This window comes from Erythrolamprus reginae, chromosome 7 (genome assembly GCF_031021105.1).
Source record: "Erythrolamprus reginae isolate rEryReg1 chromosome 7, rEryReg1.hap1, whole genome shotgun sequence".
NCBI lineage: Eukaryota > Metazoa > Chordata > Lepidosauria > Squamata > Dipsadidae > Erythrolamprus > Erythrolamprus reginae.
The window spans coordinates 12,415,059-12,443,058 of record NC_091956.1 but is presented as its reverse complement, the minus strand read 5'-3'; the positions used below and the strand labels follow the sequence as shown (position 1 = coordinate 12,443,058).

Sequence of the window (28,000 nt, the reverse complement as noted above, 5' to 3'; positions counted from 1 at the left end):
CCTGTGTGTGCCCAAAGACATATTTGACTCTAAAAAATAGAAACCTTTTCTATTAATCCAGTGATATTTTTTTAATAGTCAGATTAACAATGACAGAATAATAAAGCAAAAGAATAAGGACTGAAATGTTTTATTCTAGGTCACTGATGGCAAATCCTTTTTTGGGGGGGGTGCCAAAAGGGGTGCATGTGTGCATTATAGCACATGTATGTACCCACGCCCACAATACAATGCTCTCCCTCCGCGCATGCCTCCCTCCCACAAAAGCACGTAGGCTTCACTGAAGTTTTTCATTTTCCCCAGGCTTCAGGAAAGCCTCCGGGGCCTTTGGATGGCCAAAACCGGCCCAACAGGCCAATCGGAAGTTCGAAAACGGACTTCCGGTTAGGCTGTTGTGCTGTTTATCACCCTCCCTAGGCTTCAAAGAAAGCTTCCAGAGCCTACGAATGGTGAAAAAACGGCCCAACCAGAAGTTTGGAAATGAACTTCCGGTTAGGCCATTGTGCTGTTTTTCACCCTTTCCAGGCTTTAAGAAAGCCTCCATGGCATGTGGATGGCAAAAAGTGGTCCAACAGGCCAACCAAAAGTTAGGAAATGAACTTCTGGTTAGGCCATTGTGTTGTTTTTCACCTTCCTTGGGCTTCAAGAAAGCCTCTGGAGCCTATGGATAGCAAAACACACCCCAACGGGCCAACCGGAAGTTTGGAAATGAACATCTGGTTAGGCCACTGGGCCATTTTTCACCTTTCCTAAGCTTCGGAAAAGATTCTGGAGCCTATGGATAGCAAAAGAAAAATGGTCCAATAGGCCAATCAGAAGTTTGGAAATGAACGTCCGGTTCGGCCATTGTGCTGTTTTTCACCCTCCCCAGGTTTCAGGATGACTAATAGAAGGCGAAAAACGGCCCAGTGGGCCAACCAGAAGTTCAGATCCACATGCTCCGAAGGCTTTCCTGAAGTCGGGGGGGAGGACAAAAGCGGCCTACACACACACACACACACACACACATCAGCAAGGCCAAAAATCAGCTGGCCAGAACGCATATGCACGGTGGAGCTGACATCAGTGGCACGCATGCTACAGGTTCGCCGTCACAGTTCTTGGTCTTCATTTTTCCTTTTTCTTGCAGATTTTGCCTTTTTCCAACATGTTGTCTCCAGAAGAACCCTCTTGCGCTTCTTCTTTGCCTTGGCCTTTTTGCTATCTCTGCAGAGGAAGGGAAACAATTGTGGCAAGAAAGGATGAAAGAGATGGGGAAAACGGCATTATATTAAATTAAATTAAATTAACCACATGATGCAATTAGAAATGGGTGGAAATCTTATGTCAAACAGGCAAAAATATCTGCCTGACACTCAACTGCTTGGTTTAGAAAGAAGAGAAGAGAATATAGAAGAGAATAGAACATAGAATAGAGTAGAAAAGAATATAGAATAGAATAAAGAATAGGGTAGAGTAGAATAGAATAAAGAATAGAAAAGAAAAGAATAAAGAATAGAATAAAGAATGGGATGGAATAGAATAGAATAGAATGGAATAAAGAATGGAATATAATAGAATAAAGAATAAAGTAGAACAGAATATAGAATAGAATGGAATAGAATAGAATAAAGAATAGAATAGAATGTGGAATAGAATAAAGAATAGAATAGAATAAAGAATAGTATAGAATGTAGAATAGAAAAGAAAGTATAGAATAGGATATAGAACATAGAACAGAATAGAATGTAGAATAGAATAGAATTTAGAATAGAATAGAATAAATAGAATAGAATATAGAATAGAATAAATAGAATAGAATACAGTGGTACCTCGAGATACGAGTTTAATTCGTTCCGGACCTGGGCTCTTAAGTCGAGCAGCTCTTATCTCGAACTACTTTTCCCCATAGGAATTAATGTAAATAATTTTAATTGGTTCCAGCCCTCAAAAAACTCACAAAGTTAGTCTAAATTATGCAGAAAGACATGTTTTTAATGAAGAAATGTACATGTACATATAAATGAATAATGAAGTTTCTTTCACTTAACTTGTAAACTTTCTTAAACTTTTAAATTTACGTATGTTCAACTTCTCTGCCACCCAATCCTGTAGGACAGAGGTCCCCAACCCTTTTTGCACCAGGGACCGGCTTTAAGCGATCAAGAGAGGAATGGGTGAATGAATGTACGGAGGGTGGGAAGGAAGGAAGGAAAGAGGGAAGGGACAGGAACAGAGGAAGGAAGCAAGGAAACTTATGAAAGGGGAGAGTAAGAGAGGAATGAGTGAAGGGAGGGAGGGAGGGGAAGAAGGTGAGAAGGAGAAAGAAAAGAAGAAATAGAGGAAGGAAAGGTAAAAGAGAGAAAGAAAAAGAGCAAGAAAGAAAGAAAGAAAGGGGGAAGGGACAGGAACAGAGGAAGGAAGCAAGGAAACTTATGAAAGGGGAGAGTAAGAGAGGAATGAGTGAAAGGAGGGAGGGAGGGAAGAAGGTGGGAAGGAGAAAGAAAAGAAGAAATAGAGGAAGGGAAGGTAAAAGAGAGAAAGAAAAAGAGCAAGAAAGAAAGCTGCAAGCACCCCCCCGAGCCCCCCAGGCCGGCTGCAACCTTTTAAAACATGCGCGCCGCTTCGCAGCTGTCTCCTAAAGCCGAACGCGGAAGTTAGCGTTTGGCTTCAGGAGACAGCTCCTTGGCGCTTGTATCTCGAATTTGGGCTTGTAAGTAGAACAAAAATATCTCTCCCCTCCCAGCTCTTATCTCGAGTTGCTCTTAAGTAGAGCAGCTCTTATGTCGGGGTTCCACTGTATAGAATAGAATGTTGGATAGAATAGAATAAATAATAGTATAGAATAAAGAATAGAACATAGAATAGAATTTAGAATAGCATAAAATAAATAATAGAATAGAACATAGAATAGAATAGAACATAGAATAGAATGTAGAATAGAACAGAGCTCAAAACAGCCGGTCTCATTTTTCCAGATCAGCAGGATATGAATTCCTATCCTCAACTTACTGATCAACTTTGCAGGTTCTTTGTCGATTCGGACACGCGGTGCGTTTGTGATCGGCTTCGCCGCAAATGAAGCACCCGGCACGGGCTCCTTCGCAAGGATGGGTGGGAAGAGCACAGCGCCCGCAGGTGTTACAGTGAACCCAGGCTGCCAAAGGAAAGCAGGGGTTCAGTCCTCCATGAAAAGGCAGCAATAAAACCTTTGCATTGTTTTGTCCGCAGCTAAATCAGCATGCTTACTGCATTTATTATTATTATTATTTTTTAAAAAACAATTTAGAAAGAATCTGCAGTAAAAATGTACAATAAAACTTTTCAGTAAAGCACCAGATTTTGCCTACCTATCATCCATCCATCCATCTATCCATCCATCCATCCATCCATCCATCTCTATTTTTCATCTATCTAGAAAGGGGGCAAGAGGGTGGAGAGAGAAAGGGGGCAAGAGAGGGGAGAAAGGGTGTAGAGAGAAAGAGGGGGCAAGAGGGTGTAGAGAGAAAGAGGGGGCAAGAGGGGAGAGAGAAAGAAGGGGCAAGAGGGTGGTAGAGAAAGAGGGGGCAAGAGGGAGGAGAGAGAAAGGGGGGAGAAAGAGAAAGGGGGCAAGAGGGTGGAGAGAGAAAGGGGGCAAGAGAGGGGAGAAAGGGTGTAGAGAGAAAGAGGGGGCAAGAGGGTGTAGAGAGAAAGAAGGGGCAAGAGGGTGGTAGAGAAAGAGGGGGCAAGAGGGAGGAGAGAGAAAGGGGGGAGAAAGAGAAAGGGGGCAAGAGGGAGGAGAGAGAAAGGGGGCAAGAGGGTGGAGAGAGAAAGGGGGCAAGAGAGGGGAGAAAGGGTGTAGAGAGAAAGAGGGGGCAAGAGGGGAGAGAGAAAGAAGGGGCAAGAGGGTGGTAGAGAAAGAGGGGGCAAGAGGGAGGAGAGAGAAAGGGGGGAGAAAGAGAAAGGGGGCAAGAGGGTGGAGAGAGAAAGGGGGCAAGAGAGGGGAGAAAGGGTGTAGAGAGAAAGAGGGGGCAAGAGGGTGTAGAGAGAAAGAGGGGGCAAGAGGGGAGAGAGAAAGAAGGGGCAAGAGGGTGGTAGAGAAAGAGGGGGCAAGAGGGAGGAGAGAGAAAGGGGGCAAGAGAGGGGAGAAAGGGTGTAGAGAGAAAGAGGGGGCAAGAGGGTGTAGAGAGAAAGAGGGGGCAAGAGGGGAGAGAGAGAAAGAAGGGGCAAGAGGGTGGTAGAGAAAGAGGGGGCAAGAGGGAGGAGAGAGAAAGGGGGGAGAAAGAGAAAGGGGGCAAGAGGGAGGAGAGAGAAAGGGGGCAAGAGGGTGGAGAGAGAAAGAGGGGACAAGAGAGGGGAGAAAGGGTGCAGAGAGAAAGAGGGGGCAAGAGGGGGAGAGAAAAAGAGGGCAAGAGAGGGGAGAGAAAGGGGGAGAGAGAAAGGGGGCAAGAGAGGGGAGAAAAGGGGGAGAGAGAAAGGGGGCAAGAGGGGAGAAAGAGGGGGCAAGAGGGGAGAAAGAGAGAAAGCAAGAGAGAGAGAGAAGAGAGGAAGGAAAAGAGAGAGAGAAAAATGAGAGCAAAAAGGGAAGAAAAAAAGAGAAATGAGAAAATGAGGCAGAGAATTAGAGAAAAGGGAGAGAAACAAAAGAGAGAGAGAGAGAAATGACTCTTGATTTAAAGCATATGGTAAAAAGCACCCAAACAATAACAGAGGAAAACCCCCCCAGCCCTCACCTGTTTTTGGAAATGGTTCAAGAGTTCTATCTATCTATCTATCTATCTATCTATCTATCTATCTATCTATCTATCTATCTATCTATCTATCTATATCATCCATCTCTCTCTCTCTTTCAACTCTCACTCTCTATTAGATTTCTATGCCTCCTTTCTCCTGTTCCTGTTTCAGGACCAGTAGCAGGTTCTCTGGCGTGCCTGTGTTTCCGTGAGCCTGCACAGGAAGCAGCAAAATCTCACAAGGGGACGCATGCGCGCACGAGATTTCAGTGATGTTTTGCTTCTGTGCATGCGTGGGTCTCTGATACGCATGCGCATGCACCCCAGGGAGATTTTGCTTCGGCGCATGCACGGAAGCAAAAACAATCGCCGAAATCTCACATGCTCGCATGCCCCCTCGTGAGATTTTGCTTCCTGCACATGTGCAGAAGCAAAATCTCATTGGGATGCATGCGCGAATGCCAGAGATCCAAAGCTGCGTGCACAGCGCACCGATACCAGCAGAAGCTTTGGGAGCCATAACTAACCAGGATCAAAAGGTGGCCAAATTTCCTAAGAAGATATCCACCGACCTCAGTTTAAAGCTGTCTGTTTTGTGACCGGGCCAGAGGTCGAGTCATCTTGCCACCAAGCAAAACATTAAAACTTTTTAACAGCCGTTTGAATTCTGATTTCAAACTATAAAGGTATTATTTTTTTAAAAAACACACACACAACAACAACTTACAGGGTTTTACACATTTTTTGCAAAGGTAACAATGCGTCCAACATCTGCCATCCTATTTGCAGGGAAGAAAAATATGTTAATTTTCATATTGATTAAATATTGATCAAGTTATGCACCAGGTAATTCTCAACTTACACCTACAACTGAGCCCAAATTTTTGCATGCGCAGAGGGTTTAAAGAACAGAAATGGCGGCATCCGGGCAGGTGGGCGGAGCCTCACGCTGCCGTCACTACTGGTTCTCCTAACCTCTCACCGTCACTAACAGTACAGCCAAACCAGGCCGAATGGGTAGCATTTCACCTCTTATCCTGGTGCCGGAATTCCACTGAAGACAAGAGGACTAAATTAAGGAGCAAATTAAGGTTATGACCTATAAAGCCCTTCATGGCATCGGACCAGAATATCTCCGAGACCGCCTTCTGTTGCACGAATCCCAGCGACCGATTAGGTCCCACAGAGTGGGCCTTCTCCGGGTCCCGTCAACTAAACAATGTCGGTTGGCGGGCCCCAGGGGAAGAGCCTTCTCTGTGGTGGCCCCGACTCTCTGGAACCAGCTCCCCCCAGAGATTAGAACTGCCCCTACCCTCCTTGCCTTTCATAAACTCCTCAAAACCCACCTTTGTCGCCAGGCATGGGGGAATTGAGATATCTCCCCCGGGCCTATATAATTTATGTATGGTATGTTTGTAGGTATGTCTGCTTAAAAATGGGATTTTCTTAAGTACTTTAAATTTTTTAATTGTAAATTATTAGATTTGTTATGAATTGTTTTATTATGTTGTGAGCCGCCCCGAGTCTACGGAAAGGGGCAGCATACAAATCTAATAAATAAATAAATAAAATAAACCAACCATCCTTCTCAAGGACAGATGTGGGCCATTGTCAATTATTGTAATGATATGGCAAACCTATCTTGTCAATAAAGTATCTCATTATTCTGTCTTATTTATACTTTCTGTGTATCTAGAGGAAAGAGTAAAATGTGAGAATATGGAATGCCCTCTGTGGATATGATAGGATTAAAAGCTACGTACCTGCCACCCCCTTGATTAGCTTAAGAAAATAATTATCCATTTAAGCTTCCATTTACCTGAGATAAATATAAACCCTTGTTTGCCTAAGTCAGGGGTAGGCAAAGTTGACTCTTCTATAACAGGTGGACTTCAACTCCCAGAATTCCTGAGCTAGCGTGATTGGCACAGGAATTCTGGGAGTTGAAGTCCACAAGTCATAGAAGAGCTAACTTTGCTTACCTCTGGTCTAAGACTAATTACATACTCTTCTGTTTATTTTTGCCATCCTACCTTGTCATTTGTATACTATGTGTCACTTATTAACCATTTATATAGTAACTAGGTTAAGTAGAGAATTAATAATACTTTATAGTTGTATACACAAGAAACTGGTTAAAAATAATAAACCGGCAAGTCCAGAGGCAGAGAACTTCAAATCACGAAGTTGCTCACTCAGATTTCCTGGCCTGGACAAGCTTTGTTCTAGAAATCATGTCTCCATGTCTGCGATTTCTACAGACAGACTCACTTTTGAAGTACAGGAATTGCAGATATCACAGTGTCGGTTCTCTGCGCTGACGTATCGCTGACAGACAGGGCAAAACCTGGTGGAGAGAAACCAATGAGAAGGTTTTGAGAAAGGATGCGATGTCAGGAGTAGTACCTGTTGTGGTTAGCTCTGGCCCAGCTCCTGCCCCAAGGAATGTGCAGATGGATGTGGGGAAAACATCCACATGCCGCAGGCCTGTTTTGCTCCTGATGGAATCTGCCGACGAAGCCTCCTCTGACCAAGGAAGCGTGAGTGACAGGGAAGAGGGGAGTTTGGCAGACAGCCCAGGAGGAGATCAATCATCTGTATCATCCCTGGATTCTGAACAAGAATTAATGACACATCCACGCATGCGTAGAGTGATGCATAGGAGACAACAACTGAAGGATTATTACAAGAGAAAATGAGGCCACCTGTGGTTGGGTGGGGCTGCTGTAATTAGTGCCACAGATAAAAGTGCAGCCTGGTGTTTTAGCCTCATGGCAGTTTATCTGATTCATTGTTTCGTCAAGATCGTGGTTTTTGTGCTGTTCAAGATTGTGTGTGGACTCTCTAGACTTTAGAATTGGACTCAATTTCCCAGTTATTGGGTAAGCAATTGGATTGCATTTCATCTGTGCCTTGTGTGTACCAGAAAATCCCTTTGACATTTAAAAAGGAAACTGTTTGTTTTTCTGTTTATAAAAACTTCTGGGTTTTCCTTTTATTGTGTGGTGTGTGTCTTCCTGGACTAATTACCCTGTAATTACGGGCGGTTGAAACACGCCGGCAGAACAGTTCCCGAGGTAATATTCCAGTTACAGTGGAATGTGATTAGTGTAAATTAAAAGGAATGTGGAGACATGGTGGATCAGCAGAATGTACTACGACCCGATTGGCTACGAACTGTATATACTGTAATGCGCCTTTGCATAGGTGTGGTTAGTCTGTGGTTGATCTAGGATTGTGATTAGTGGTGGTGTGCTGTCTAGTAAGATAGTGTTGGTGTTACGTAAATAGAATATATAGAGTATAGTTTCTGCTATAAAAAGTAAACGTCTTCTCAAGAATTCCTGCTGTATTTATTTATTTATTTATTTTATTTATTTATTAGATTTGTATGCCGCCCCTCTCCGTAGACTCGGGGCGACTCACACCACAATAAAAACAGTTCCTGACAAATCTAATAATTTACAATTTAAAATTTAAAATAGTTTAAAAAACCCATTTTTAAGCAGACATACCTACAAACATACCATACATAAATTATATAGGCCCGGGGGAGATATCTCAGTTCCCCCATGCCTGACGACAAAGGTGGGTTTTGAGGAGTTTACGAAAGGCAAGGAGGGTAGGGGCAGTTCTAATCTCTGGGGGGAGCTGGTTCCAGAGAGTCGGGGCCGCCACACAAAAGGCTCTTCCCCTGGGGCCCACCAACCGACATTGTTTAGTTGACGGGACCCGGAGAAGGCCCACTCTGTGGGACCTAATCGGTCGCTGGGATTCGTGCAGCGGAAGGCGGTCTCGGAGATATTGTCTTCATTCTGAAACCTCTCCGGTTCCTGATATCGTATCTGATTCTGGGTGGGCAGATAAGTGAAGTGCAGGTAGCACGTGAAAACACGCCCCTTCCGGTCCACGGGGAAAAAAAACCCCTTTCTTTCCTTTTTTTCTTTTTAAGGCCGATCCTCTGACATTTGCCTTCCAAATTTTCTAACATTTATTAGCTCCCCTCCTTTGCTTTTTCCTTTTTTTCACCCAACCGTAGAACCTATCCTAAGAGTTAGTGCACTCTAGCTCATCTACATTTTTTAATTCTTTGGTTAAGCTATCCATGTCTGCATACGCTATTATTTTTTTCGATTATATCTTCTTCAGTGGGCATATTTTCATATTACCATGCATGAATGTTCAATTTATGCATGGTATGTTTGTGTGTGTGTTTGTTAGTAAATGGGGTTCTTTTTAAATCTTCCAATATCTCTTAATTTTCTCACAGCTCTACCATATATGGTAATACGATCCAAATTCTTTGTTACATTTCCAACATTTTGGGCGAACGCTTTTTATCCATTTTTGCTAGATGTGTGGGGCTTATATGCCATCTAAAGTACATCTTTGACCAATTTTCTTTATAGACCATGGCTAGTGTTAACTAGAGTCGGCCTTCTCAGGTCCCGTCAACCAAACAATGTCGCCTGGCGGGACCTAGGGTAAGAGCCTTCTCTGTGGTGGCTCCGGCCCTCTGGAATCAGCTCCCTCCGGAGATTGCTACTTCCCCTACCCTTCTCGCCTTCTGCCAGACACTTAAGACCCATCTATGTCGCCAGGCATGGGGCAGTTAGATCATGCCCCCTTCTTCTCTGACCGTCAAATGTTATGTATGGGTGTAATTGAGTAGACTGCTTTTTATATAATGGGATTTTACAGTAGTTGACTGTTTTTAACTATTAGATTTGTATACATATTGTTTGTATTGCATGTTGTGAACCGCTCCGGGTCCTCGGAGACGGGCGGCATACAAGTCTAATAAATTGAGTTAAATTTAATTGAATTATTTCTACTCCACATTCGTTGCCATTCATTTAGATTAGTCTTGAGCCCATTCAATCATATTTTCCTTCACTTGTTCAACTTCCATTTTATAATTTAATAAGTAGGTGTTGTGATTCCGTCTGAGGCCCCTCAGGGAACGGCTGACCCTCTGCCGGCTCTCTGCTCAGAGGGGGAGGATGAGGAACAGGGAACGGCTGACCCTCTGCCGGCTCTCTGCTCAGGGGGGGAGGATGAGGAACAGGAGGGAGACGAGGAGGAGGAATCTCAGCCCGAGGGGGAGCTCTCCCCAGCAAGCAGCCTGGATTCTTTAGATGACCAGGCACAAGGAATAATAGATTTCCGGCAGAGAAGGGCAACCCAACAAAGGGGACAATTAGCCAGGTACTTCAAGCACTGAATGGGCAACAGCTGGGTTTGGGTGTGGTGCTCTCCGGAAAGGCTAAAAAGGCAGACCCACCCTTCCTGGTTTGTGGAGAATTATCTTTGGGAGTCGTGAGACCTGGCTGTGATCTTTGGCGTCTTGGAATTCTGGCTTGTGACTTTGAATACTGAAACCTTGAAGGGAAAAGGTGGGTGTGCCAGCAAGAGGTCTGCTGTGAAGGCTCATAGCCTGCCTGTGGGGAAGAACAGGTTTTCCTCTGTGTTTATTTTCAAATTATAAAGTGCTTTTGTTTCTACCAGCGTGTCTGGCTGTTTTTTCCAGTTGGTGCTGAAGTCTGGGGGCACCCAGACAGAACAAGTAACAGTATAATTTTTAAATAAATTTCTCCTCTGAGCCCAATAATATTTTATCTAATACTACTTTTGTTTCAATATCCCCCTCTCATTTTTTTCTAGTCTTGATTTTATCTATAGGTGTTCCCACTGTTCCAGGTCAATCCCTTCCTCTTTCAGTTCTATTCTAAATTTTAAAATCCCTTCTTTGTTCATCACTTTTATATATGCTCACAGTCACTCATGCCCTCATCACCTCGAGGTTCGATTACTGTAATGCTCTACATGGGGCTACCTTTGAAAAGTGTTCGGAAACTTGAGATCGTGCAGAATGCAGCTGCGAGAGCAGTCATGGGCTTCCCTAGGTATGCCCATGTTTCACCAACACTCCGCAGTCTGCATTGGTTGCTGATCAATTTCCGGTCACAATTCAAAGTGTTGGTTATGACCTTTAAAGCCCTTCATGGCATCGGACCAGAATATCTCCGAGACCGCCTTCTGCCGCACAAATCCCAGCAACCGATTAGGTCCCACAGAGTGGGCCTTCTCCGGGTCCCGTCAACTAAACAATGTCGGTTGGTGGGCCCCAGGGGAAGAGCCTTCTCTGTGGCGGCTCCGACTCTCTGCAACCAGCTCCCCCCAGAGATTAGAACTGCCCCTACTCTCCTTGCCTTTCGTCAGCTCCTTAAAACCCACCTGTGTCGTCAGGCATGGGGGAACTGAGACATCTCCCCCGGGCATATACAATTTATGCATGGTATGTTTGTATGTATGTTTGCTTAGTAAATGGGGTTTTTAAAATATTTTAAATTATAATTATTAGATTTGTCATGAACTGTATTGTTTTGTTGTGAGCCGCCCCGAGTCTGCGGAGAGGGGCGGCATACAAATCTAATTAATTAATTAATTAATTAATAAACAAATAGATAGATAGATAGATAGATAGATAGATAGATAGATAGATAGATAGAAAGATAGATGATAGATAGATAGATAGATAGATAGATAGATAGATAGATAGATAGATAGATAGATAGATAAATATGTTATTACAAAAAAACTTTCCATGGAACCAGTGCCTGCTGCCCAAAAGGATGGTGCCCACTGTGGCAAGCCACGTTTGTGTAGTTTTTTAAAAATATATAATTTGTTCTATTGAGCAGAGGGTTTACCTGTATCCTTCTTCTACGGGAAGAACTATCGAACGTGGGGGCAGGTTAGTAAAAATACGAACTGGCGATTGTTTGCGGCCTTTTTTCCCGTGCTTGTATAGCGCATGATTGTCATAATCAACCTAAAAAATAAATAAAAGCAGGAGTAGTTAACAAAAGGGAGGCAGAGAAATCTCCCAGTGGGTTGGGGCGCTCAGATACGGACAAAAGAGTTTACAGATTTTGAGACAGGACTCTCTTACGCCCTTACCTGATAATCCAACATTGTAAAACTTGGGAAAAATTCAAGAATGCGTGGTTCAAAAAAATACGGGAATATCCAAAGGATTGGTAGCTCTTTGCTGGTAGGAGAATCTAATGGGGAAAAGAAACAGAGAACAGATACACTTACTGTTCACAATTTCTTTTTAAAAAAATAGATATAATAGATACAAATAAATAAAAAATACATATAAAATAGATATACAGTACATGGATTTATATAAATACGAATACAATTCTGCAAGGAATAATATAGCAAAAACACTTATTCTCTTTGCAAACAATTTAGGGCTAAAACTATTTATTTTGCAATAGAAGCTTTGCAATCTCCTCGGAACTGTGAGATGCTGGCTGAAAAATTAGAAACATAGAAACGTAGAAGTCTGACGGCAGAAAAAGACCTCATGGTCCATCTAGTCTGCCCTTATACTATTTTCTGTATTTTATCTTAGGATGGATATATGTTTATCCCAGGCATGTTTAAATTCAGTTACTGTGGATTTATCTACCACGTCTGCTGGAAGTTTGTTCCAAGGATCTACTACTCTTTCAGTAAAATAATATTTTCTCATGTTGCTTTTGATCTTTCCCCCAACTAACTTCAGATTGTGTCCCCTTGTTCTTGTGTTCACTTTCCTATTAAAAACACTTCCCTCCTGAACCTTATTTAACCCTTTAATATATTTAAATGTTTCGATCATGTCCCCCCTTTTCCTTCTGTCCTCCAGACTATACAGATTGAGTTCATTAAGTCTTTCCTGATACGTTTTATGCTTAAGACCTTCCACCATTCTTGTAGCCCGTCTTTGGACCCGTTCAATTTTGTCAATATCTTTTTGTAGGTGAGGTCTCCAGAACTGAACACAGTATTCCAAATGTGGTCTCACCAGCATTCTATATAGCGGGATCATAATCTCCCTCTTCCTGCTTGTTATACCTCTAGCTATGCAGCCAAGCATCCTACTTGCTTTCCCTACCGCCTGACTGCACTGTTCACCCATTTTGAGACTGTCAGAAATCATTACCCCTAAATCCTTTTCTTTTGAAGTATTTGCTAACACAGAACTGTCAATACAATACTCAGATTGAGGATTCCTTTTCCCCAAGTGCATTATTTTACATTTGGAAACATTAAACTGCAGTTTCCATTGCTTTGACCATTTATCTAGTAAAGCTAAATCATTTACCATATTACAGACCCCTCCAGGAATATCAACCCTATTGCACACTTTAGAGTCATCGGCAAATAGGCAAACCTTCCCTACCAGACCTTCCCCTATGTCACTCACAAACATATTAAAAAGAATAGGACCCAGAACAGACCCTTGTGGCACACCGCTTGTAACATGACTCTGCTCAGAATACTCACCATTAACAATAACTCTCTGGTGTCTATTTAAATGAGTTCTCCGTAGAAGATAGCCATTAAAGTTGTGGCTGACATCATGTCAAAATCCTAGCTTGTCACCAGAGTAGAGTGGAGTATAGTAGAGTAGAATAGAGTAAAGAGTATAAAACAAACATCAACTGAAAACTCCTTACTCGGCACCAAAGGAAAAGCAAACAAACAAATACAACAACAACAACCATAGACCAAATACAAACTAGATCTTCTGTCTGAGTTCAATTCCTCTGATATCTATAATCTACTAACAATGTAACATTCAACCATCCTCAATATACGCACCCACAACCATAACATTATAATTTAAAAATATGTCGTTAAACTACATACGCCTGCTATACCGCAGGCATCACCCCTCTCCCTTTCCCCACCAAAACTTATCTTATCTAACCATACTAATATATTGCTAAGTAAATCTATAGATACGAAACCATAGAACGTTAAAAAATTAATTACGACATAAAAATGTACAGTTAAATGTTTAAAATTGATATATAATAAGTTAAATATCTTATGCTGAAATATGTCTATTGTTTTGTATCCCCCTTACTTTTTGTATCCCTATCCCCCCCCTTTTATTCTTTTTATTCTTTTCTTAAAAACCAATAATTTTTTTTTAAAAAAAGAATAAAGAGTAGAGTAGAGTAGAGCAGAGTAGAGAGTAGAATAGAGAGTAGAGTACAGAGTAGAAAGTATTTATTTATTTATTTATTAGATTTGTATGCTGCCCCTCTCCATAGACTCGGGGCGGCTAACATCAATAATAAGACAATATAAACAAATCTAATATTTAAGTTAATTTAAAAACCTTAATGTAATAAACCAATCATACATACAGACATACCATGCATACATTTTTTGTAAGCCTAGGGGGAGGAGAACATCTCAATTCCCCCATGCCTGACGACAGAGGTGGGTTTTAAGGAGCTTACGAAAGGCAAGGAGGGTGGGGGCAACTCTGATCTCTGGGGGGAGCTGGTTCCAGAGGGTCGGGGCCGCCACAGAGAAGGCTCTTCCCCTGGGTCCCGCCAAAGAGTAGAGTAGTGTGTGTATAGAGGAGAGAATAGAGGAGAGAGTAGAGTAGAGGTCCCTTTTGCAATCATGTGACAAGCAAAGTCCCTGACTGACTGACTGACTTCAACAACGACCCACTTAAAAGCGGTGGCAAGAATGCACAGAAACAAAGAAATCAGCGAAAATCACAAGCATGCGCAGAAGTAAAGAAATCGGCAGAAAACGCCAAAATCGTACATGTGCCGGTATCTTCACCCAAGATTTTGGCAATTTTTGCTGGCTTCTATGCTTCCATGCATGCACTGAAGCAAAATCTCACGCAGCGGTGCACTTGGCCGCTGCCGCATGCGCCTGCGCTGACCATCACTGGTCTGTAGATATTTTCTCTGCCCTCCTTCAGGTTCACGAGTCCTTCAGAAAGAGTTACCTGTATCTCCTGCCGAGCTCCACATTGCCATCAGTTTCCGGAAACCAGACGCCAACGCCTCCACCAAACCTCCGAAGGGCGGATCGGCCACCATGACCACATGCCTGCCTCGGTTTTCCTGCAGGAAATCCTCACATGCGCGGGAAGCAGCCTGCAAGGGAGACGAGCGAAGATTGGAATGCTGGAGATCTGGCCATTGGCAAATTTCCTTCTTTTTAAAAAAGATTTGGAATACTGTGTTCAGTTTTGGAGACCTCCCCTACAAAAAGATATTGGTAAAATTGAACGGGTCCAAAGACGGGCTACAAAAACGGTGGAAGGTCTGAAGCATAAAACTTATCAGGAAAGACTTCAAGAACTCAAACCTGTATAGTCTGGAGGACAGAGAGGGAAAGGGGGGACACGCCCCAGGGGAAGAGCCTTCTCTGTGGTGGCCCCGGCCCTCTGGAATCAACTCCCCCCGGAGATCAGAACGGCCCCCACCCTCCTTGTCTTTCGCAAATTACTCAAGACCCAACTATATCACCAGTCATGGGGGAACTGAGACACCTCCCCCAGCCTCCTATATTTTATGATTGGTATGTATGTGTTGTATGTTTTTTTAACTATTGGGGTTTTATATTTATAATAGTAAAACAAATCTAATATTTATATATAATAGTAAAACAAATCTAATATTAAAAGATATATAGGCCGAAATGGAACCATCCTAGTCTCCCTTAATTTTAAAATTCAAGCTAAAAAAACATTTGACACACACACACACACACACACACACACACACATATATATATGTGTGTTTTCGTAGATTTTCACGGGTATATGTATGTAGATTGTTCTGAGTTCGGGTTTTGCCCCGTGTAATATTTTGAGTGTCTATGCGACGTTTCGGTGAAATCACATTCACCATCATCAGGCTGAAGTTATAAGCTTCGTGCTGCTGTAAATATATATATGTTTCTTTTAATATTAGATTTGTTTTACTATTATGTCCTTTTACTATTATTGTGAGCCGCCCCCAGTCTTTGGAGAGGGGCGGCATACAAATCTAATAAATAATAATAACAATAATAATAATAAAAACAGGTTAAAGGTTAAATAAGGTTCAGGAGGGAAGTGTTTTTAACAGGAAAGTGAACACAAGAACAAGGGGTTGGGGGAAAGATCAGAAGCAACGGGAGAAAATATTATTTTACTGAAAGAGTAGTAGATCCTTGGAACAAACTTCCAGCAGACGTGGTTGGTCAATCCACAGTAAATGAATGGAAACACGCCTGGGATAAACATAGATCCATCCTAAGATAAAATACAGGAAATAGTATAAGGGCAGACTAGATGGACCACGAGGTCTTTTTCTGCCATCAATGTTCCATGTTTCTATTACAGTAGCACCTCGAGATACGAGTTTAATTCGTTCCGGACCTGGGCTCTTAAGTCGAGCAGCTCTTATCTCGAACGACTTTTCCCCATAGGAATTAATGTAAATAATTTTAATTGGTTCCAGCCCTCAAAAAACTCACAAAGTTAGTCTAAATTATGCAGAAAGACATGTTTTTAATGAAGAAATGTACATGTACATATAAATGAATAATGAAGTTTCTTTCACTTAACTTGTAAACTTTCTTAAACTTTTAAATTTACATATGTTCAACTTCTCTGCCACCCAATCCTGTAGGACAGAGGTCCCCAACCTTTTTTGCACCAGGGACCGGCTTTAAGCGATCAAGAGAGGAATGGGTGAATGAATGGACGGAGGGTGGGAAGGAAGGAAAGAGGGAAGGGACAGGAACAGAGGAAGGAAGCAAGGAAACTTATGAAAGGGGAGAGTAAGAGAGGAATGAGTGAAGGGAGGGAGGGAGGGAAGAAGGTGGGAAGGAGAAAGAAAAGAAGAAATAGAGGAAGGGAAGGTAAAAGAGAGCAAGAAAAAGAGCAAGAAAGAAAGCAAGCAAGCAAGCAAGCAAGCAAGAAAGAAAGAAAGAAAGAAAGAAAGAAAGAAAGAAAGAAAGAAAGAAAGAAAGAAAGAAAGAAAGGGGGAAGGGACAGGAACAGAGGAAGGAAGCAAGGAAACTTATGAAAGGGGAGAGTAAGAGAGGAATGAGTGAAGGGAGGGAGGGAGGGAAGAAGGTGGGAAGGAGAAAGAAAAGAAGAAATAGAGGAAGGGAAGGTAAAAGAGAGAAAGAAAAAGAGCAAGAAAGAAAGCTGCAAGCACCCCCCCGAGCCCCCCAGGCCGGCTGCAACCTTTTAAAACACGCGCGCCGCTTCGCAGCTGTCTCCTGAAGCCGAACGCGGAAGTTAGCGTTTGGCTTCAGGAGACAGCTCCTTGGCGCTTGTATCTCGAATTTGGGCTTGTAAGTAGAACAAAAATATCTCTCCCCTCCCAGCTCTTATCTCGAGTTGCTCTTAAGTAGAGCAGCTCTTATGTCGGGGTTCCACTGTATTTAAATTTGTAAGGTCCCGAAGGAATCTGTCAATTAATCATGGCACACTTTGCAGCAATGTAACAAAAAACAATGTAATCTCATTGATTGCACTGATCTTTCTTTGACCATTTGAACAGGACTTTTTTTTAATTCAAGGTTTTAGAACATGCAAATTTGGCAGAGAACTTTATAAAACGAGTAAGGCCAATTTACACTACAGAGAAAACAGAAAATAATTGTTAATGGAGGATGTAGGGAAATCATGTTGACATATAAAAGGGGAGGAAGGTAGCGATGCCAACACATGCGTTTATTTTGGTTATTGGATAGAGGCGTGAGACAAAATAAGAAGATAGCGAAAGGAAAGTTTAAAATAGAAACGTACTTACTGGCCCTTACCTCTCCAGCAAAGAAGTAATGGTTGAACATGTTGTAGTGGCAAAATTCCTCCTGGGGATAGAACTGCGAATACCTGGGGAGGAATTGATTCTTATTAGGTTCACAAATCAGATTTCAGCAGTCAAAATGTCGATGGATGATCGGTTGCACCCGGCAGGTAAAAATGTCTGTTGCTTTCTCCCTTGGCATTTGGCCGCTCCAATGTCTCCGAAAAGCCCATCCATTTGACCCTCTTTCCTTCCTTCCTTCCCTCCTTCCTTTTTTCTTCCTTTCTTCCTGCTTGCCTACCAATATTTCCTTCTTTCCTTCCTATTTCCTTCCTTCCTACCTACCTACCAGTATTTCCTTCTTTCTCTTTCTTTCCTTCCTTCCTTCCAGTATTTCCTTCTTTCCTTCCTACTTCATTCCTTCCTTATTCCTTCCTTTCTTCCTTCCTACCTACCAGTATTTCCTTTTGCCTTCCTACTTCCTTCCTTCTTTCCTTTCTTTCTTTCCTACCAATATTTCCTTCTTTCCTTCCTTCCTACCTACCTATCTATATTTCCTTCTTTCCTTCCTTTTCCTTCCTTCCTAACTACCACTATTTCCTTCTTTCCTTCCTTCCTACTTCCTTCTTTTTCTTTCCTTCCTTTTTCTTTCTTCCTTCCTATCTACCAACATTTCCTTCTTTCCTTCCTACTTCCTTCCCTTCCTTCCTTTCTATCTTTCTTTCTCTCCTTTCTTTCCTTCCTATTTCTTTTTTACCGCCCTCCCTTCCTTCCTTCTCCCCTCCTTCTCCCCTTCCCTTCTTTTCCCTTTAATTTTTTTCTCTTCCCCCCTCTCTTTCACCCTTCCTCTTCTCCTTCTCTCTCTTCTTCTTTCCATTCCTTCTCCCCCATTCCACTTCCCCTTCCTCCTTCCCTTTTCTTTTCTCTTCTTATTCTTCTTCTTCTTCATATTAATAGCTGAGAAAACAATTTATAGAGGAATAATCAGAGGGTAATCTACACAGTTAGTCCTTGCTTTGCAAAAGTTTGTTCAGTGATCGTTCAAAGGTCGTAAAAGGGAGCAAAATTCACTTAACAACCGTTTCGCTTAGCAACATAAAACTGGGACTGCAGGTTGAGAACTATCTGCATAGACGGATGACATAACGGAGAGGCATGGGAAGAAAGGCAACTGTTGGAAAGAGGAAGAACTCCGGGGAAGACAGGACAGCCAGCCATCCCATAATAAACACCTTACCGGAAATCAATATCGAGCAGAAGACTCTTCAGAGAGATCTTCTTTTTGGACGAAGCTGCCAACTGGATCAGTTCATGAAGCCTGAGATGGATAAAGGGCACAATCTGAGGTTAGTTGGGGGAAAGATCAGAAGCATTGTGAGAAAATATTATTTTACTGAAAGAGTCGTAGATGCTTGGAACAAACTTCCAGCAGACGTGGTTGGTCAATCCACAGGAACTGAATTTAAACATGCCTGGGATAAAACATAGATCCAACCTAAGGTAAAGTACAGGAAATAGTATAAGGGTAGACTAGATGGACCAGGGGGTCTTTTTCTGCCATCCATCTTCTATGTTTGTCCTATAATGAAATATTGCTATTGCTATTCCTAACAGGTGGTGTGCATTTGTGGGAGGGAAGGGAAGGGCTGTGGGCACGTACATGCATGCTAGCACACACAGACATACATATTTTGGCACACAAACCAAAAAAAGGTTCACCATCACTGATAAAGACGGGCTACAAGAATGGTGGAAGGTCTTAAGCATAAAACGTATCAGGAAAGACTTAATGAACTCAATCTGTATAGTCTGGAGGACGGAAGGAAAAGGGAGGACATGATCAAAACTTTTAAATATGTTAAAGGGTTAAATAAGGTTCAGGAGGGAAGTGTTTTTAATAGGAAAGGGAACACAAGAACAAGGGGGCACAATCTGAAGTTAGTTGGGGGAAAGATCAAAAGCAACGTGAGAAAATATTATTTCACTGAAAGAGTAGTAGATCCTTGGAACAAACTTCCAGCAGACGTGGTAGATAAATCCACAGTAACTGAATTTAAACATGCCTGGGATAAACATATATCCATCCTAAGATAAAATACAGAAAATAGTATAAGGGCAGACTAGATGGACCATGAGATCTTTTTCTGCCGTCAGTCTTCTATGTTTCTATGTTTCTAAAACATAGATCCATCCTAAGATAAAATACAGGAAATAGTATAAGGGCAGACTAGATGGACCAGGAGGTCTTTTTCTGCCATCTATCTTCTTTGTTTGTCCTACAATGAAATATCACCCAGGATTGCTATTCCTAACAGCTGGTGTGCATTTGTGGGGGGGGGGAAGGGAAGGGGTGTGGGCACGTACATATATGCTAGCATACACAGACACACATATTTTGGCCCACAAACCAAAAAAGGTTCGCCATCATTGATAATAAACTCTTTCCTGCCTGATCAGGGGGGTTGGACTAGAAGACCTCCAAGGTCCCTTCCAGCTCTGTTCTTCTGTACAGTAGTACCTCTAGATACGAGCTGCTCCAGATAAGATGGAGTGGCTGTGGTTTTGCCTCCCAAGGACAATTCCATCTGTCCTTCCATTACCCTGGGGGGGGAACTATTGACCCCCTCGGAGAGGGTCCGCAACTTGGGCGTCCTCCTCTATCCACAGCTCACATTAGAGAACCATCTTTCAGCTGTGGCCAGGGGGGCGTTTGCCCAGGTTCGCCTGGTGCACCAGTTGCGGCCCTATCTGGACCGGGACTCACTGCTCACAGTCACTCATGCCCTCATCACCTCGAGGTTCGACTACTGTAATGCTCTCTACATGGGGCTACCTTTGAAAAGTGTTCGGAAACTTCAGATCGTGCAGAATGCAGCTGCGAGAGCAGTCATGGGCCTACCTAGGTATGCCCATGTTTCACCAACACTCCGCAGTCTGCATTGGTTGCCGATCAACTTCCGGTCACAATTCAAAGTGTTGGTTATGACCTTTAAGGCCCTTCATGGCACTGGACCAGAATATCTCCAAGACCGCCTGCTGCCACACGAATCCCAGCGACCGATTAGGTCCCACAGAGTGGGCCGTCTCCGGGTCCCGTCAACTAAACAATGTTGGTTGGCGGACCCCAGGGGAAGAGCCTTCTCTGTGGCGGCCCCGGCCCTCTGGAACCAACTCCCCCCAGAGATTAGAACTGCCCCTACTCTCCTTGCCTTTCGTAAGCTCCTTAAGACCCACCTGTGTCGTCAGGCATGGGGGAACTAAGACATCTCCCCCGGGCATATACAATTTATAAATGGTATGTGTGTATGTATGTGTGTTTAGAAAATGGGGGTTTTTAAATGTTTTTAGTAGAAATTTAGATTTGTTGTAAATTGTTTTTCACTTTGTTGTGAGCCGCCCTGAGTCTGCGGAGAGGGGCGGCATACAAATCTAAATAAACATAAACATAAACATAAACACATGCGAGTATTCCAAGTTACGAGCCACGAGGGGAGCGAAATTTCTGTTCCAGACCTGAGCTCAAATTCGGGATACGAGCCGAGCTTCCACTAGGTGGCGCAAGAATCCTTGCTTCTGGTTATCTCCGCGGGGGGAAAAACAAAGTCTAAAGCCATTTATTCCAGATACAAGCTGATCGACATACGAGCTCCGTTCTGGAACAAATTAAACTCATATCTACAGGTACTACTGAATTGTGTAACTTTGGCCCCATGTTTCTTCAAGTAAAGGCAATTCCTTGGGCTAAGGGTGGGGGGCGCTAAGAGCTCACCTTGGAGTACCCACACAAAGGACCCGTCGGAAACCTTGCGCCACGAGAAGATCCAACAGGAAATGGCAACTTCTATCGGTGAAGAGATACTGGGCGTTCGTCTTTTTGTTCTCCAGAGCGCTGAGGAGTTGGCTAGGTCTTCTCAGCTGGGCCATGGAGATATCAGAGAGTACTGGATGGTCGGAGTGTCTCTCCCATTCAGATATCAACAGGAGCTGTTGACATTCTTGACAAAACTTCCTTTTCGACGGCGGTAGAGCGATGAATTCCTTGTACCTTATAACAGAAAAGTCTATAAGATAAGTGTTCTGGTTTCTGGTAGAAATTCAGCAAGTACAAATAACTTTTATCAAACACATTATTTCATAAACAAAGAAACTCCATTGTATTCTCTTCTCTTCCGGCTACACACACATTTCATACTGGTGTATCTCTCCTGGCTCCGTTATCTTTCTTAATTGCATTCCTTACATTCTTTCTCCTGCTCTGCTAGACAAGTTTTTATTTCGTAAAAGCATGATCACTAAAAAAACAGCAGACGGACAGTTAATCACACAGAATACTTGGCTTACTTGGAGAGCGGCATAAAAACTCAACATCTTTTTGTTCCGCAATGTTGAAACTCCACTCTTCTTCTTCTTCACTAGTCCCATGACGTGCCAATTACCTCACTCAATTATTTAACCCATTCATCTCCTTAATATCTTCTTTCAGACCTTTGCTCTCTACGTTTCTGAATTCTTCTGAATTTAGGATTAACCCAGCGTGCCTCTAATTCTCCCTCACTAGATCCTGAACTCATAGCCCCATCCTGTGGCTGGCCTCCCACCTGTTCTACTACCTGTAACCCCAGGCCCCACACTATCTGAATCTGAGTCCTCAATATCTTCATCATCCTCCAACTGATCAAGAGTATGTACAACAATAAGGGCATTTGCTTATGGTTGTCCCAAAGGTGATATTTTTTCAAGAGGCAACTGGACTTTTTATTTTTGCTTTTCGTTGAAGACATTTCACTTCTCAACCCCCCAAAATAGAAGAACTAAAACATATCAAGGAAGCTCTCACAATGGAAGCCACCCTTGGAATATTTGCATCCAGTTTTGGTCGCCACGATGCAAAAAGGATGTGGAGACTCTCGAAAACGTGCCAAGAAGAGCGACAGAGATGATTAGGGGGCTGGAGGCTAAATGCATACGAAGAATGGTTGCAGGAACTGGGCAGGGCTAGTTTGATGAAAAGAAAGACCGGGGGAACATGATAGCAGTTGTCCAATATCTCAGGGGTTGCCACAAAGAAGGAGTCAACCTATTCTCCAAAGCACCTGAGGGTAGAACAAGAAGTAATGGGTGGAAACTAAAGAAGGAGAGAAGAAATGTAGAACTAAGGAGAAATTTCCTGACAGTGAGAACGATTAATCCATGGAACAGCCTGCCTCCAGAAGTTGTGAATGCTCCAACACTGGAAGTTTTTAAGAAGATGTTGGATGACCATTTGTCTGAAGTAGTGTAGGGTTTCCTGCCTAAGCAGGGGTTGGACTAGAAGACCTCCAAGGTCCCTTCCAACTCTGTTATTCCATTCCATTCCATTCTCTATTCTATTCCATTCCATAGTTTACTCTATTCTATTTCATTACATATCCTATTCTTATATTCTATTCTACTCTATTCCATTCCATTCCATATTCCATTCCATTCTATTCTATTCTATTTTCTATTCTATTCCATATTTTATTCTATTCTATTTCATTCCATATTCTATTCTATTCTATTTCATTCTATTCTTATTCTATTCCATTCCATATTTTATTCTATTCTATTTCATTCCATATTCTATTCTTACATTCTATTCTACTCTATTCCATTCCAATCCATTCTTTTCTATTCTATTCCATTTTCTATTCTATTCTATTCTATTCCATATTCTATTCTTATTCTATTCCATTCCATTCCATATTTAATTCTATTATATTTCATTTCATTCCATTCCATATTCTATTTTTATTCTATTCTTATTCTTATTCTATTCTGTTCTGTTCCATATTCTTATCTATTCCATTCCATATTGTAATCTATTCTGTTCTGTTCTGTTCCATTCCATATTCTATTCCATTCCATATTTAATTCTATTATATTTCATTTCATTTCATTCCATTCCATATTCTATTCTTATTCTATTCCATTCCATTCCATATTTAATTCCATTCCATTCCATATTCTATTCTTATTCTATTCCATTCTATTCTGTTCCATATTCTTATCTATTCCATTCCATATTGTAATCTATTCTATTCTGTTCTGTTCCATTCCATTCCATATTTAATTCTATTATATTTCATTTCATTTCATTTCATTCCATTCCATATTCTATTCTCATTCTTATTCTATTCTTATTCCATTCTATTCTATTCTGTTCCATATTCTTATCTATTCCATTCCATATTGTAATCTATTCTATTCTGTTCTGTTCCATTCCATATTCTATTCCATTCCAGTCTTTTCAGCAGTTCCAAGAAGGCTCCACCGTCATTTATAAATTCAGGTGACCCCGAGGACATAGATAAACCTCCACGTGGCCCCAGTGACCCTCTCAATGGATGCAAATGACCAGCTGTCTGCGGGGATTATAAATCCTTCCATCTCCCAGCACCCAGTCAGAGCTGAAGAAGCTTCTTAGATGAGAAGCAAAACACCTTCAGGAAAAACGAGAAAGTCCAGCTGCCTCTTGAGAAAAGTACATTTTGGGACAAAAGAGGTGGTAAAATTTCCTTTTATAATTCTTAGTTTTGAAGGAACTCTCCAGGGCCGTTTACTACAGGAACTTGAATATCTACTTCACGTAACCCAGGAAAACAGAATTTAATTTTCAACCGATGAATGAAAACAAAAGCAATTCAACCCAAAACTATACCTTTTTACATTGTCGGAATGACTTTTAGAGGGTCGATGTTGCTGGTTGTAATTTTCCCGTGCTGAAAGACGAGCTTCTGATATCTACGGAAGATGCAGAGGAGGCAAAAAATGAAAGAATGAGAAGGAACTACTTCGGGCAGTTCCCGACTTACAACAGTTCATTTAGTGACCTTCAAAGTTATAAACTCACTCCAAAAAAAAAGCGAGCTATGACCATTTTTCACACCGTTGCAATATCCCCATCATCGTGCGATCAAAGTTCAGATGCCTGACAACTGACTCATATTTATAACGGTCGCATGATCCCCTTTCTGACGAGCAAAGTCAATGGTGGAAAACCAGATTTGCTTAACGACCGTGTTACAAATTTAACAATGGCTGTGATTCACTTAACAACTGTGGGAAGGAAGGTTGTAAAATGGAGCAACATTTTCACTTAACCAACATCGTGGTTAAGAACAGAACATTAGGACTCAATTGTGGTTGTAAATGGAGGATGACCTGTAGTATAATTTTACAAAGATTTCTGCCAAATGCAAGTTCATTTCCCCCTCCCCCTGTGAATTTCTGGTCCAGAAAGGGGGGGGGGGTATTTCTAACTCAAGGCTTTGTATGTTTCCTTCTGCTTATTTTGGAACAACTGATGGATTCTTTAGAAAACTACAGTATTGTTTTTGTTGAAATATGCCCATCTTTACCCATTCATTCATTCATTCATTTTATTTATTTATGAGCTTTATAGGCCGCCTAACCTCTTACGTATAGCCAGCGAACAACAATATAAAACAAAGTAAAAAAAACAATTCTAAAACCCTTACTACTAAACCAATCTTCTCTCTCCCCTACCTTCGGTTTTCTATTTTGTATACCAGAATTACCAGCAATTGACAGATTTATTTATTTTTTAAATGCCATTTACCATCCAAGATTTTGAAATCTGCACATTTAAATTTAAAAAAAACAGCATGTAATGTATGTACATGTATAATATTGATAAATATATGTACATGTATATTATTGATATAGTCCAAGGCATCAAATGTTATGTATGTACGTGTATATTATTGATATATTCCAAGGTATGTATACAGTGTTCCCTCGATTTCCGCGGGGGATGCGTTCCGAGACCACCTGCGAAAGTCGAATTTCCGCGAAGTAGAGATGCGGAAGTAAATACACCATTTTTGGCTATGGACAGTATCACAAGCCATCCCTTAACACTTTAAACCCTTAAATTACCATTTCCCATTCCCTTAACAACCATTTACTCACCATTATTACTGGTACTCACCATTGAATAAGACACTTAGTGATCCTGATATTTATAAACATAATTATTTATTAACAATAATTTTTTTCGTTATTTATTTGCAAAAATTATTAGTTTGGTGATGACATATGACATCATCGGGTGGGAAAAAACGTGGTACAGGAAAAAAACCCGCAAAGTATTTTTTAATTAATATTTTTTGAAAAACCGTGAAGTTCGAACCCGTGAAAATCAAGGGAACACTGTATATTGATGTGCGGATGTCCTCCACTGCAAGACACATTAAAAAAAAGAGAACACGGCCATCCCTTGAAAAGCAAAGAAAGAGTATTTCTGTTAGTTACTCTTGCTCTGAGTTTTTACCTTTTCGTCTTGCCACTGAAAAAAATTGCAGTCTTTTCTTTCTCTACACGCCGAACAAGCATAAAATCTTCTCTCCTTTCCTTTTCCTGGAAGAATCCTCGCAAATAAAAGAGTAGGACCTAGCGAAGAAAATGATAATAATCAGAAATGAATTATTGTGGAAAGAAGCAATAAAACAATTGCAATTTTTTGAAGTAGTAATTTGTTTATTGCTCAGCTCGGATATTTGGAATTCCTAATGATAAAGGAATATGGAAAAAAGGAATCACTATATTAGCTCCTGTTTCAGTCAGTGCTTAATGCAGAACCACAAATGTACAAGAAGACCTTGGATTACAACAGTTCGTTTAGTGACCATTCAAAATTACGGTATGGAAAAAAAAGGGAGTTATGGCTGTTTCACACACGACCTTTTGAGAAGCAAAGACAGCAGGGAAATCAGATTCACTTAGCGACCAAGTTATTAACTTAACATCCACAGTGATTCACTTAACAACTATATTGGGGGAAAAAGTCATAAAAAACGGGGCAAAACTCACTTCACAAATGAAGCGACATAAATTTTGGGCTCAATTGTGGGTCGTAAATCGAGGAATTACATTTATTTATCTATCTATCTATCTATCTATCTATCTATCTATCTATCTATCTATCTATCTATCTATTATTTAGATTTGTATGCCACCCCTCTCTGCAGACTGTATGCCTTGGCCTCAGACAACCTGAGGGATACATGGATAAGAGGCGCATGCGCATGCGTGGAAGCAAAAAATAAGCGAAATCCCCTGCGTGCGAGCGTTCTCGCATGAGATTTTGCTTGTGGATCATGCGCAGAAACCGAATCTCGCGCTGATGTGCGCCCACACCAGACACGGATGCGCTCACAGTAGTCTCAGAGAGTGCACTGGTAGCGCCAAAAGACAAGCAGCCCTTCACTGGTTGGGCAGCATACAAATGTGTGTGTGTATGTGTGTGTGTAACATATCTTTCCTGATAAGTGAAAAGGAAGGGATTAATTTTATATATACTATAATTATAATTAAATTATAATTATATAAATATATATCACATGTTTTTGCTGAATTTTTAAAATTAAGGGAGACTAGGATAGCACCATTTCAGCCTACTATAGATATAGATATATATAGATATGTAGATATTAAATCTACGAAAACAGATATATGTATATGTATATGTATGTATGTTTTATATATATATATGTATTTGTATACTGTATATTCGATTTTTTAATGCCGCCCTTCTCCTTAGACTCAGGGTGGCTTACAGCATGTTAGCAATAGCAATTTTTAACAGAGCCAGCCTATTGCCCCCACAATCCCGGTCCTCACTTGATCCACCTTGGAAGGATGGAAGGCTGAGTCAACCTTGAACCGGTGATGAGATTTGAACCGCTGACCTGCAGATCTAGCAGTGGCTTGCAGTACAGCACTCTACCTGCTGTGCCACCCCGTCTCTCTCTCTCTCTCTCTCTCTCTCTCTCTCTCTCTCTCTCTCTCTCTCCACATCTATCTATCTATCTATCTATCTATCCATCCTCTATCTATCTATCTATCTATCTATCTATCTTTCTATCTATCTATCTATCTATCTATCTATCTATCTATCTTTCTTTCTATCTATCTATCTATCTATCTATCTATCTATCTATCATCTATCTATCTATCTATCTATCTATCTATCTATCTATCTATCTATCTATCTATCTATCTCTGTCCAAAAATTGCTGAAAAAATAAAGGGAACATTTAAACAACACAATATAACTCCAAGTAAATCAAACTTCTGTGCAATCAAATTGTCCACTTAGGAAGCAACACTGATTGACAGTCAATTTCGCCAGCTGTTGTGCACATTCAGCTTTGTACAGAACAAAGTATTCAGTAAGAAAATAAATCCTTTTCACTTATCTGCAAGGATATGTTACACAAAGACACACACATACACACATATAAAATAAGGCATCAATCAAAAAGAAATGTGGGCATGCAAGCAAAGGAAAACACAGACACACACACGATGTGCAAACTGTCCACCTTCAAACCTTTGGAGCGCATCTCAAGCTGTCTCTTTGCCTACCTCGGAGGGTTGTTGTGTAAGGAGGCGGATATTTTTTTTTTAACTATCAATCCGATGCCCGCCAGGGCGCGAGACCTATCCCGGGCTTTTAGACTCACCGTGCGGGCACTCGGGGGCCCGGGCTGCGGGGGAACCGCCTTCGAACACCACCGTCGTCACGCCGTCCGTCTTAGCCAAGGCTGCTTCCATTTCGGCTCGCCGGGCCTCGACGAAGGGCCCTTCCGCTTTGCCTGCCTTGCCAGGGTCCCTTAAACAGGAAGCCCTCTGTATTTT

General features: G+C 41.7%; 1 protein-coding gene across 2 annotated transcripts; it reads right to left on the bottom strand.

The window, feature by feature from the left end:
• Window positions 1-45: 45 nt before the first annotated feature.
• ZCCHC4 (zinc finger CCHC-type containing 4) lies at window positions 46-28,000 on the bottom strand. 2 transcript variants are annotated; one of them, XM_070756963.1, is made up of 13 exons: window positions 27,826-28,000; window positions 25,632-25,750; window positions 23,997-24,079; window positions 21,087-21,362; window positions 18,555-18,635; window positions 17,331-17,403; window positions 14,512-14,662; window positions 11,655-11,758; window positions 11,405-11,526; window positions 6,963-7,038; window positions 5,419-5,470; window positions 2,992-3,136; window positions 46-1,206 (listed from the first exon to the last, which is right to left on the bottom strand). In XM_070756963.1, exons 1-13 carry the CDS (start codon window positions 27,914-27,916, stop codon window positions 1,092-1,094), a joined length of 1,488 nt encoding a protein of 495 aa, XP_070613064.1. In that variant the 5' UTR covers window positions 27,917-28,000; the 3' UTR covers window positions 46-1,091. The 2 variants fall into 2 exon arrangements, with proteins under 2 accessions (XP_070613064.1, XP_070613065.1); XM_070756964.1 differs by lacking the exon at window positions 14,512-14,662 and having other exon boundaries at window positions 17,321-17,403; window positions 27,826-27,987.